Genomic DNA, 13,516 nt, shown 5'->3' with positions numbered 1-13,516 from the left:
ATTTGTCCAAACAAAATATTGTTTGTATTGTTTAAACATGTTATGTTTCACCTTAGGCATACACTGTTGGAATAAAATTTTAATGAGATTTTCTATATTGGTTACCTCTCTTTCTAAACACATATATGTATATAGGCTATTTCTAAATTAATATATTTTTGAATCCAAGCATATTATATTTACAAACATTTTATGTCCCAAACATAATATGTTCTAACATATTAACATATATGTCCCAAACATGTTATGCTAGTTTATGAACATTATATCCTTGCACATAAAAATTTTGTGTTAAAAATTTGAGTTCCAAACATATAATTTTACTCCCAAACATATGAAAAACAGTATTTTTCGTCCGTGTATAAATTGATACTAAAGACTATTTCCTTCTCGATTTTGATAAGTTTATAGAGCAACAAATACATTTTCAGATCTATTTTTGCGTTTTAATGTTGGATTTCTACTGTTGAGCGTGAATATAGTATTCATCTTTCTGGTTTCACCAAAACTCTTAATTAACAATGAAAAAAAAAACATATATGAATACGATAATATTTTTTTCAAATCTTTTCATCTTTTGGAAATGACTCGAAAAACTAACCGTGGAAAAATGTGATTTTCGAATATAGTACCTGCCTTATGATTTAAGATTGACTTTCAGTTGTGACGTCACAGTCATACACGAATTAGTTAACTTTGTGATAAACAATGTTTTAAATAGTACCTGGCTTAAAAAGGTAACTGTGACTTTTCTAAAGTGTCAAATAAATAATAGTTTGTACTACACAATGGAAAACACTTCAGATAATTGGGAAATGACATTTTCTTCTAGAATAGAGGAAAATCTTAAATATTTATGAAAAAGTAATCGGCATGGCTATTCCAATCAGCAGGTAACTAAATGGTGTTACTTACCTGGTTTGCATTTCAATTACGCTTTAACTTCTTATGGGAAATCTTTGACCCCTTAATTACTTAGTACATATGTGGCATGGACGGACATGACAGCATAAAAATTTCTCAGTGAGACACATCGATAATATCCTGACATAGAAAATCAAGAAATGTGTGTTAGCGTGCATTTGTAGTACAGATTTTTTGAATTACCACCCGCATTCTTACACTTTTAAACATGACAAGTAATCAGACTCTTTAACTTCGAAGTGGAACCTATAATGTTTTTTTTATACGGCCCATATTTCATTGTAAAGGTCTTAGAAGTGTAGAACTTTCATCTTCACCCAAAAACAAAATGAACCCATGTTGGTTTATTTTAGAAAATGTAAACTAAAATATTTTAATAACAGCAACATGATAATTTTATTTATTATTTAATATTTTTTGCAAATTGAAGAACATTTTTTAAAAATAATAAAATTTTTCAGTTATTTGAAAAAATTTCATATTTTGTGGAAATTTATCAATGAGTGCTGTCAGATTCCATGTTTATCTCAATGACAAGGGACATCCTTTTTATAGTGGAGTCCGAACGGCGTTTTACATAATGGTAAAACCACTTAGACAATTTTTGAAACACTCAGAAATGTCATGGAAAGGCGATAGTCCACCATTGGAAAACTTTTTAGTGTTCGTTAGTAAATGGGATTGGAGCATGGGATACGAATACGCTGTAGAGGGGCCTCCTCAAATCACCATGCGTTAGAGCAATTGTTGTCCACCATAGTGATTTGAGGAACACAAAAAGCGAAGTTCACTTTTTTTCATCTTCAAAAAGTCGACTTTCATCCGCAAAAATTGATATTTTGAAAATTTTAAAAAGTCGAAAAGTACAATTTTCCATGTTTGAAAGTTCGCTCATTCAATATCCGCACTACGGCGCCTACAAGAATGTACAAGTTGATTAAAGAAATATTTTGCATTCTGCACGAAATGACTACAACTTTGGTGTACAACATCCATTATTTCGAGTATTTAAAGAAATTTTCCCCAGCTCAATGATATTTTCTTTATTGCAAGTATGTCTTAAAAATATTCTGAATCAAACGTGGGTATACATTTCAATGGCCGTTCTCTAATAGCAACAAAATACGTTACAAAATTGGGCAACAAAATGAAACGTTCGCGAAAAAATAAATCGAAATGCTCCTGAGTTCATGAACGGCGTTCGTTTTTCTTTGTTTATGAAAAGTCTTGAAATAATCGTTAGACGTTGTTATAACAACTTCACCGGTGGTGCAATGTACTATGACGACTGTTAACGATTATAGAGCAGACAATCCAGGTTTGAGTCATGGTAGCGGAAAAAATATTATACATATAAAAAGTGGCAGCGCGATTTATATTCAGGCTCACTTAGACTATTCAGTCCATTGTGATACCACATCAACTAAAAGTAAGTTAAGATTTTCCAGGTCCGCCAGGAATCTAAAGCTGTATGCTCCTAAAATTCGCTTACGCCTTACACAAATCTGGAAGCGATCCGTTATAGCAGATATCAGGAGTGATATCTGACGTCTTGATATCTAGTGTGCGGTTTAAGTTTAGATGGGGCCATATTTGCTTAGTGTCGTTACAACCCTTGAAATTCTCCCATCGGACACCATCCATATAAAAACCGCTTGCGCGGAATAACTGTGATATCTTGATTTTGAGTTTTTTTTTTCGATCGGGTAGTGATGCCACTCTGAAATTATTTCGCACAAATAAGTTAACAGCCCTGTACTTAGGACCTAGGGTTAGGTTAGGTTAGGTTAAAGTGGCAGCCCGATTAAGGTTCAGGCTCACTTAGACTATTCAGTCCATTGTGATATCACATTAACTAAAAGTACCTATTACATATGGGCACTTCTAGTTTTAACCGCTGAACCTTCTTGATTATTTTTCTTTGTTGAACCAACCAGATTGTTCCAAAAACATTAGCAGACTTCTTAAGTTAACGTTTTCCAGATCCGCCAGTAATCTGAAGCTATATGCTCCTAAAAGTTGCTTGCGCTTTACACAAAATGCAGGACACTCACACAAGTGGTGTTTAATTGATTTCTTTTCCTCCGCATCATGACAGCTCATACAATAGTCATTATACTTCACGCCTATAGCTTTTGCAAAATCGCCTATCAGGCAGCGACCCGTTATAGCAGATATCAGAAGTGATATCTGACGTCTCGAGAACACTAGCATATCTAGTGTGCGGTTTAAGTTTAAATGGGGCCATATTTGCTTGGTAGGAGGACCTAGGGTTGCCAGACGGGTTTGATTTGGTTTGGTTGTCAAGTTTTAATGCGTGTCAAGTGAAAAAATGATTTGTCAAGTTTTTGTAAGTAATTTTTTTCTCTCTAATTTATTCTAGCTACATATGTAATAATACTTAAAAAACAGAAGTTTATATTTCCAAAAAACACATCGAAAGAGCGTATATTTACTATCAATAAAACTATAGTCGTATTTATAAGGACTAATATGATACATATGTATATTTATATATTGTACCATTATAATTTAAAAATATAGTTATCTTTAGGTATGTATCTCATTTGTGTTTTCTATCCCAATATAATGACCTTTGAAGCTGAACTATTAGTAAGAATAAATTGTAATGAGGATTGCAAAAATTTTTAACAACACCCCATGATAGAGAATTAATTTATTCTGTATTTAAGAATACGAATTATATATGGCAATAACTGATTTTTCATTGTTATATTGTTTCTTTTACATTGTTTCTGTTATTTCTACTTTTGATGATATATTTGCTTTTATTCTAATAATAATTTTTATGAAAAAAAAATAAGCCGGCTATCATAAACCTTTTATCGGAAGGTTAAAGTGTGGTTCACTTTGGGTTTAGCGAACTGCCTGAATTTATTCTGATAATTGGTAGATAGTTTTGCTGCAAGTAGAGGATGCTGATGAGGAATGTGGTAATTCCGAAACGTGCGTCCATCCAACCATCTTGCAGTCTATAGGGCTTTGCCCAAATAAATTTAACAAACATTCTTTTCCTCTGTTGGTTAAGCTACTCTTGTAGTTTAGTCAACACAATGGTTTTAAAGCTGAGATCAAAACAACAAATAAAAAAAATAATAATAAAAATTAAATTAAAAGCAATAGTATGAGTGCTTTTATTTGTCAATTTCTATCTTGTTGACAAATTGGATCTGGCAAGTCTATTGGGACCCCATTCACTTTTATAAATGCTGGTATTCAGTACTTATTACTAAGCAATAGCTATGAAATAATTCGTGAAGAGTTTAACCACAATTACAACCTGAATTCTGCTCTTTACATCATGTTGATTTTCAATGGATGCCTTCCTCTTTTGATACAATGGTTGAAAAGACGTTTGAAAATTTTTTGCTGGGAAATTCCTTGTCTGTAATGGGTTATTAATTACATGCATATTGAATTGTCTATATTTGTTTCAACACCAGGTAGTTACCTACGTTTTTTAAACCAATCTTAAATGAATTACCTAACGCTAAATTTACCTGTGTTAAAATTATAACTATTTGAGTCACTCTCAAAGATATACATACTAAGTTAAGGAATTTCAAAAATGTTTGTTATTATGATTTAACGCCGATAGTATAATATATGTATTATTTTCTCTTAAATTCAGCCTTGATATTTTGAATCATTCCTTTGTCAACTCGAGCGAATTCTCTTTCTAATTAAATTCTTTAACATCAGTAAGATTATTGCCCTATCCCCCTGTCTAATACGAATTTCTTTAACATTTGAATTAATTCTCAGGTCAACATCTTGAACAAACTGTGTACGAGTATTGTCACATCCGAGGCTCAGAAAATCGGAGAGTTATTGTTGAGAAGCGCCTCATAGTGTAGGTCAAATGCAAAGGAACATGGTTTGAATCCCAGCTTCGACAAAACGCAAAAAAGTTTTTCAGCGGTGGATTATCCCTTCTCAGTAATGCTGGTAACATTTCTGAACGTTCCAAAGATTCGCCGTAATGTAGAATGCCGCTTGGACTCGGCTATAAAAAGTCTGAACATGTAATCGGGCAACACTCATTGATAAGAAGGAAGTTTGCACTGGGAGCCACCGTGGTGCAATGGTTAGCTTGCCCGCCTTGCATACACAGGGTAGTGGGTTCAAATTCGGTTTTGACCAAACACCAAAAAAGTTTTTCAAGTTAAGTTCACCACTTGTGGTATCTAAAGTGAGAATAAAAGAACAGCCCGTTCTATACCTAAACTAACCTAACCTTCATCATCAAGGTGTAGCTGTTTGATGCGGTTTATTACATTGGATCAACAGTAACAGTGAGTGGATTTGGCTATTTTTTTTTTATTTTATGGTGAGATTTATTATGATATTGATCCGGACAACATTTACGTTTAAAAATTTTGGAAAATAAACGACCCTTACGTATTTCCCTGCGCACTGCAAATAAACAAAATAATTGTTAATGGACATGAGACGTCTATACATTTCTTCGTCTATGGTATTTTCATAAATCATACGTCTATTGATTAGGATTTGAAATCGTTTCCATTAGTAAGCGTTTAAAACCAGTCGTTTTCCTCATACTAAAATCAAAGTAAAAAAAAAAACAAGTTATCCTCAAAACCCCGTCAGTTGTTGAATGTGAACCATACTAATTTGAAATATGCTCCCACTAAACAAAACCTTTTCATATACATATGTAAAATTATTGAAATAAAATTCATAGAAACAATGGATAATCAAACGTTGCATATGCATACTTGAATTTGGAATAAATGGGAATTCTTAGTTTTGAGGTAAATGTCAAACCAGAGCATCTCAAATCGGTGTGAAAATTGAAAAGTTTTGGAAAGGCGAAACAGGAATACGAGTGTGTGGGAACATAGTATTATTCTCTAATCGTTTTTTTTTTTTTGTTTTTTTCAATTTTGAAATCTATCAAAATATCAGCGTTGGAAATATTGTTATTGCGCTTGAAAATGTGAAAGGTATATCGGTGAAGAATTGTCAACATTGAAAATGAAATAAAGTGATTATTTCAGATATTTTTCCAAACATGCTGTATCGATCAAACATAAACACACTGGTGGATTTTATAGTGGTAGGGACAATCTAAGTGAGCTGTGGCACTTGCATTTTTAAACAAATAGGTAATTAATAAATGTATAGATCTAAAAGCAATATTGTTATTAAATACTATATTGAAATATTTGAAATGTCCTTATTAGGCAACCATGTATGCTTTTAAAACATGTTTGAGTTGATCCCATTTCTTCCCTGCGTTTAATGATACTCTAACAACCCCTTAATTTAGTAAATTCGAGTGGTACAACTTCTAAATAGTGACGGCGGTTTTCCGATGAGATTTGGATATCGTGTAGGACTGGTTTCGAAGTGATTGGGATTCTATGAATTGCCGTCAAATTAAAAAAAGTTGGCATTATCCTGTAAGAATTTCAATGTACGATTTTATTCCCATCGCCACAATAGACTATAACAATCGCCAACTGTAATGGGGAAACGCACCAAAAATCAGTGCTGGAAACATTGTTATTTCGATTAAAATTGTGAAAGGTATGTTGGTGAACAATTTTTGGATATACGTATGCGCCTGTTTTCGTAATGATGGCGATTCTCAGAAGTGCCGTCAAATTCAAAAAATGTTCGCAGGAATTGTAAAATTGTTTTGTAATAAATCACCTTTTGGTCTTATGGGTATATTTACACTCACCATATTAGAATTCCGATCTGCAGAACCAACTTGTTCACTTTCACTGATATTCTTCGTAATCTTCTCCGAATACGGTGGATTTAGATTAGGATTTAATCGTGCAAAGTGTTGTTTTTGCATGTGATCTCGAAACTCAGCAAACTCATTTGTAATGAACATAGTCTTATCGTTGTTAAGAAATAATTCCTCCTTTACACCCACACAAATGGTACATGCAAAAGATAGCTGCAACCGGGGACTGCAATAGATATATCCAATTTTCTCCGAATTCCTTGGAATCTTATCATTATCGCCAATACTATAATTTTGACACACATCCATAATTTAATTCTTATTATGCGAACGATCAATAAACAAAACCAAAACTTTCCAATATTCGAATATATTTTTCGCAATTGATAGGTATTACTAATTCACTTCTTTGACATATTTCTATAAGTTTACTCTGATGAAATTCTTTACACTTTGTTTACAAATTGTGGTTCTTATAACTTCAATATTTTGCTGTCCATAGCACTTTATCACAAACACACAACCGCAACGATTGACACTCTCAAATACACTAAAAGCCGCTGTACTCAATATTTGGTGACCACTCAGGAATAGCCACAGACTCATGTTGAGGCCATGCAGACGTAAAACAATTTTTCACATATAATTGTGTTTAAAACTACGAGAGCGAATTTCAAACATGTTGACAAGTGTTGGTAATTCTTAGGCCACACATATAGTTACATGGTGAATGCATGTTTATTTCATATACACTACCCCCTAGTTCGGCAAATAGTTATCGTCGCTTTAACTAAATAACTATCGAGTTCACTTTTTCCAAGTATATTTGAAATATTCAAATAATTATTACATAAATTAATGAATCACAACGAAATCCCAAGAAAGTTTTCACTTTTACATTTTTATAAAAAAGATCATAATTTCGAATTAAAAATATAAGTAATTTACAAAATAATCTCTAATAAATGCAGATCAAGTTATTCTAAACAAAGGTAGAACCACATGTGTACAAAAACAATAAAGTCAGATGCAATATTGCCTCTCCATGGGACTAATTTCTCTGCAAGTGGCAAAAATAATAGAATGCAAAAATGTCATATCAAATATGAATGAATAAAATAATTTGTACCATCAATTGTAAGGAACATGAATCTGGGTAATATTATGCTATAAAATTCATCATTATAATTTGTTTCAAAATAATTTAAAAACAAGTATATACGGCTGTAAGTTCGGCCAGGCCGAATCTTATGTACCCTCGTTGGAAAGGTATTTGAGAGAGCTTTATTTCTATGCAATTATAAAGAACAACAAATACGAAACTTTTTACGAAATTTTTGGGGCACGGAACAATTTTTCTCAAAAATTCCGATTTTTTGGGGATTAAAAATATGAATTGAAACCTTAATAACTTTTGAACTAATTGTGATATCATTACGATTTTTATTTATCTTTGCAGAGAAATTTGTTTTAAGAAATATTGCTGAATATACCATTGCCAAAATTGGTATCAAAAACCCCCAAAATTCCCAAAGTGGGGACATATATTGAAAAAACGTTATTTTTTTGTAATTTACATATTTCTCAGCTGTTTACTGGTAGGATGTTGAAACCTTTTACAGTTATTTAGTGGACACATAGCGCTTTTTAGAAAACAGATCGGCTTAGCAATCGGTGCTTTGCCAAATGAGAATTTTTGAAAACTCATATACTTCTTGACCAAAATGGCCGATTCCATGTTGTCATTGAGCTTAACATGGAATCGGGCAGCACTCAGTGATAAGAGAGAAGTTCACCACTGTGGTATCACAATGGACTGAATAGTCTAAGTGAGCCTGAAATATCGGGCTACCACTATTACTAACTAACTAACTAAAATGGCCGATAAAAGCTTAAAACGTATCCTTATATGGTCGCCTATAAGAAAAAAGTAAAAAAAGATTGGGAGAAATCTATAAAAAAAATGTTACGACAGAAAGAATGTATGTGCTTTTTTCCAAAAAAAAATTGTCAAATCGATATTTTTTGAAATTCTAATTTGTGGACTTTACTACTTTTTATCTAAAGCATATGGGTACACATTTTTTTCTTCTAGGATTCGTAGAATGCAGTTAAGAAGAAAAATTACGAATCCACTAAAAAACAGAACTTCTAGGTTCCAAATACTGACCCCACTTTGTCAAAATTTTCCAAAAAATTAAATTGTAGGCCCATATCTTGCAAACGGTAAAAGATAATTGCACACGCACGCAAACTTTTTTGTAGAGAGAGCTTTACATGGTTGAAATTGGTTCAAAATTGCAGAGTGTACAGCTAAAACAAAATTGCATACCCCCGAGGTGACCAACTTTCAACGCCTACAGGTCAGCTCGTGGATCCAATAAGGACTCACAAATTGGCAAACTTAGAGGAAAACACTTCAGCTTTCACACATAGAAAAAATTATGTTGCTATCTTTATCCGTTCAAAAGTTACAGAATTATTTCCAATTAGACAAAAAGACAAATTAAATACCTACACCCAGAAAAAGTGTCTTCGAAACTAAAGGAAAAAATGTTAATCAATTTAGTTTAGCCATTTTATTTCCATTTTTTGTGTGAAATAATAAAATTTACTTGTTTCAGTAAAAAAATCCTAAATTGAAAGCAGTTAGGAATAGTTCATTAACTAGAATAAGGCATGGCATTTTACTAATACTGTTTTCTTCGCTGGGTATAGGAATTTACTACTGAAAAAGAAAATTTTATTCACTGATAACAAAGCATTCGTAAAAATAAACAAAAACCGAACTAAAGCGAAGTTTCCTCAAATTTAGTAAGATTTCTTATAAAATGATAATTCTGACTTCCTTTATTATAGAAAACTTATCATACATACGAATAACACTTGGCATAGAAAAATATTTTAGTTCATTCGTACTAAGAAGTATTCAATCCTTTCAATACTTAAGGAAACATACTTGTTAGAATATAGGAAAATTTTCCTATATTTCTTTTATCTACCTGTAATCGATACCTGTCATCGATGTAATCGATGTTTTTGCGCGTGGGTTGTTTTTTTTAGTTGGAATCGCGTTGTTATTGTATACGGAGAGATTGTTAGAAATAATATTGTAAAATAATATAATAAAAAACAAAAAAATATATAAAATATTTGTTACTTTAAACTAGTGAGAAAAATGTTCGTTTTTTTGAAAATTGGTTTATAAAACGCCAGTAGAATAACAACCCCTTCATTCGACTTCATTTTTGAAATCTTCAATTAACAGGTAATATTCAGTGACGCTAACCTTTTGTGAAAAAAATTGGTTTAGGATTTGTTGTTTATATTTATAGGTATTGAAATTGTAAAAGGTGGACAAAATTGCTAAGCAGCAACTTATTCAAAGTGAAAGGTACTAGAAGAAGAAAACAAATGTGTTTTAATATTTCAAGTCCAGTCGATGCTGTTGATTCTAAATAAATATATTTAATATATTAATAAAACATCCCGTGTAAAAATTGAGAGATCTAATCATGTCTAATAATATCAAAGTATATATAATTATATCTGCTCAGATATGGTTGTAGATATAAATAGATCTACGGAGATATGTTATTTATAGTGTTATATATGATTAGATCTGATTCAAGATCTCATTATATATGTTGTTATATCTATTTATATCAGTCATATCTGGTAAGATCTAATTATATATCTTCATATATGACATCATATCTAATTATATATACTATATATAGCTCCAAATCTAATTATATATATCGCATTAAATCATGAACCAGTTGTGTAACACGGATAAAAAAATATTTGTATATGTTTGTGTGTAAAAATAATGTGTTTTTTACGAGAATACTAACGTGATATACTTGGTTACAAACACGTATGTATGGTCGCACATCAAAACATGTGGTGAACATAACCAAACAATCTTTATATGTTGTGACAGTTTCAAGAAACCCTTTTAAATATCATTTTGAAGTGTCTTCATAAAATGCTTAACTTTCAGACACAACCGTCTTTTTGTTTTCAAAAATGTCACCTCATAACTATCACCATTAGCAACGCCTGTTGTTATTAAATTTGAAAAAAATATATATCAAATATTTGATAATGCGAGTTTCATATAAAAATCGAATGTCTTCTCATTTTTCGAGGAAGATAAATGAGTACGAGAAGCTGTGATAAGGTAAGTTTATTTTTTGTTCCTATTTTTATATATTGAATATTTTCTCTGTTTTAGGAGGATGAATTTGTGGTAGTCCAGGAAAAGATTAAAAGAAGACAGCGGAAGACAACATAAAGATTTGTGACCAGGCCATATCCGAAGTTGCGATAGAAGGAAGTATTTTCCAATATCAAAAAGAATACAAATTTGGAGATGATTTGCATTGTGATTTGCATTCTTCAATAAAAGACATATGTCTTTTATTGAAGAAAAAACTGTATATAAAAACAAAGGTAAGCAGTTCTAATTTTGAAGTAAAAGGTTTAGCACAAGTATGTAAGATTTCTCCAAATGAATGAAAAAAGTTCAATAAAATCATTTCATATATGAATTCAATTCAGTTAAATTTTTTCATTCTGTAGTACAGTGGTACATATATGTAGGAAAATGTTAACTAATATATGGAATGCATTCTACCTAATTTCTACGAAAATCACATCGTTCAAAGAAATAAAAATGTCTTTGGCGCTATACGAGTTCAACTTTCTTCACAATGGGTTCATTTTAACTTAAAGAAGTGGTTACCTTTTTCTGGGTGTACATAATTCAGTTATTGTCGATATTCTCGCCACTAAAGACATAAATCTCTATATGGAGCTTACGAGATTTATAAATGAAACAAAAGTACCTATATAAATATAAGGCCTTTTTGGGCAATCGATTCACCTGAAACAATCTGTGATATATATTTTTTGCTGTGATATTTATTGATTTATTTATTTTTAATTATACTTTGCAATTTCATTCCTGTGATATCGTTAATATAGAGCGAAGAAAGACGTCCTTTTGCCGAGAAAATACACACACTCTTTATGTGAAACACATAGACTCATATATGACTATCATCTTAGTACTGGAACATCAAAATCAACACACCATCACTCACACCCAGCCCTGGTTCTGGAGAATCAACGGCTGTCATCGTTCTACAACAGATCTATATAAGATCTCCTCGAAGTCAACAATAGATGTAGGCCTTGTTTGTGGCTACATCGCTCGATTATACCCTGGCTTTTGATGAGAAAAACATCGCCAATAAAACAAACACCAAAAAAAAAAATAATTCAGTTATTGATCGGTATATGCAGGGGAGTCTATAAATAATTACGAACCGATATGAACCAATGTTTGCACGGTAATTAGAGAGCCAGAAGTGAAATATGAGGGGTCGGTTTATATGGGCCAATTTTTGTATGCTTACACTGTTAGAAAAATATGTTTTTCATATGATCCGACATAAATAAAATGTGTTTCGGGCACAACTTTTAAATACAATATATTTAAGTGCAAACATGTAATGCTACTAAACTAACACTAAATGTTTGGGGGACATAGATGATAATATGTTAGAATATATTAACAGGTTGGCTGATGAGTCCCCGGTCTAACAAAGAAAACCACATTTTTTTTCAAAATTCGTTTTTATTATTCAACATAGTTCCCTTCAAGAGCGATACAACGATTATAATGACCTTCCAAATTTTTGATACCATTTTGGTAGTACTCCTTCGGTTTTGCCTCAAAATAGGCCTCAGTTTCGGCGATCACCTCTTCATTGCAGCCAAATTTTTTCCCTGCGAGCATCCTTTTGAGGTCTGAGAACAAGAAAAAGTCGCTGAGAGACAGATCTGGAGAATACGGTGGGGAAGCAATTCGAAGCCCAATTCATGAATTTTTGCCATCGTTCTCAATGACTTGTGGCACGGTGCGTTGTCTTGGTGGAACAACACTTTTTTCTTCTTCATATGGGGCCGTTTTGCCGCGATTTCGACCTTCAAACGCTCCAATAACGCCATATAATAGTCACTGTTGATGGCTTTTCCCTTCTCAAGATAATCGATAAAAACTATATATTGCGCATCTCCAGGAAGCTCCGGAAATCAAATCTGGGTATCGGTTTATATGGGGCTATATATAATTATGGATCGTTATGGACCAATTTTTGTATGATTGTTAGATGTCATATACTAACACCAAGTGTCAAATTTCAACAGCCAAATCTGGTGGGTCGGTTTATATTGGAGCTATAGCTAAAAGTGGTCCCACATGGCCCAGTTGCTATACCATCTGACCTACATCAATAACAACTACTTGTGCCAGTTTCAAGTCGATAGCTTGTTTCGTGCGAAAGCTAGCGTGATTTCAACAGGTACATTGTGTGCCCTGCACCCAAAGAAAAAATACTTTCCTCGCGCTTTATTAACCCTCGCATTTATTTAAAACAAAAAACTTTTTATTAGCTTTTAAAGAAAAGCTTTTAGAAAAAAAATCTCTTCTAAAGGGGGGTATTAAGTTCGAGTTTAGCCACTAAAATCGTCATTATTTCGCGATTACTTTTCTTTAATACTCCATTTTAAGGAATACAAACTTTGTGAAAATTTGCTTTGGGCTGTTCCCCATCAAGTTATAATGAAATCTGCAACAAATATGTATAATTTTATGCCTTTTATACTGATTTAATTTTCACTTTAGTGAAAAAAAACGATTTTAGCGGCTAAACTCGAACTTAATACTCGCCTTAAGAAATTCTTTCAGTATATTCAAATTAGTGAAGACAAAGATGAACATCTGCCATTAGTAAAGGGGTCATCTTAACGGAACTCAATGTGGAAGTACAGCATGAA

The 13,516-nt window shown here is 32.3% G+C and overlaps 1 protein-coding gene across 1 annotated transcript in view; it reads right to left on the bottom strand.

Annotated features, from left to right (window-relative positions):
• Window positions 1-7,235, bottom strand: part of LOC142240767 (uncharacterized) — a 74,238-nt gene extending 67,003 nt beyond the window's left edge. Inside the window, exon 1 of the mRNA XM_075312488.1 lies at window positions 6,656-7,235. Coding sequence (XP_075168603.1) covers window positions 6,656-6,976 — 321 coding nt within the window. The 5' untranslated portion in view covers window positions 6,977-7,235. The remainder of the gene's footprint in view (window positions 1-6,655) is intronic.
• Window positions 7,236-13,516: the final 6,281 nt, after the last annotated feature.

Source organism: Haematobia irritans, chromosome 5, assembly GCF_050003625.1.
Source record: "Haematobia irritans isolate KBUSLIRL chromosome 5, ASM5000362v1, whole genome shotgun sequence".
Classification (NCBI taxonomy): domain Eukaryota; kingdom Metazoa; phylum Arthropoda; class Insecta; order Diptera; family Muscidae; genus Haematobia; species Haematobia irritans.
The sequence above is the reverse complement of the archived record's forward strand: the minus strand, read 5'-3'. Positions and strand labels throughout refer to the sequence as shown.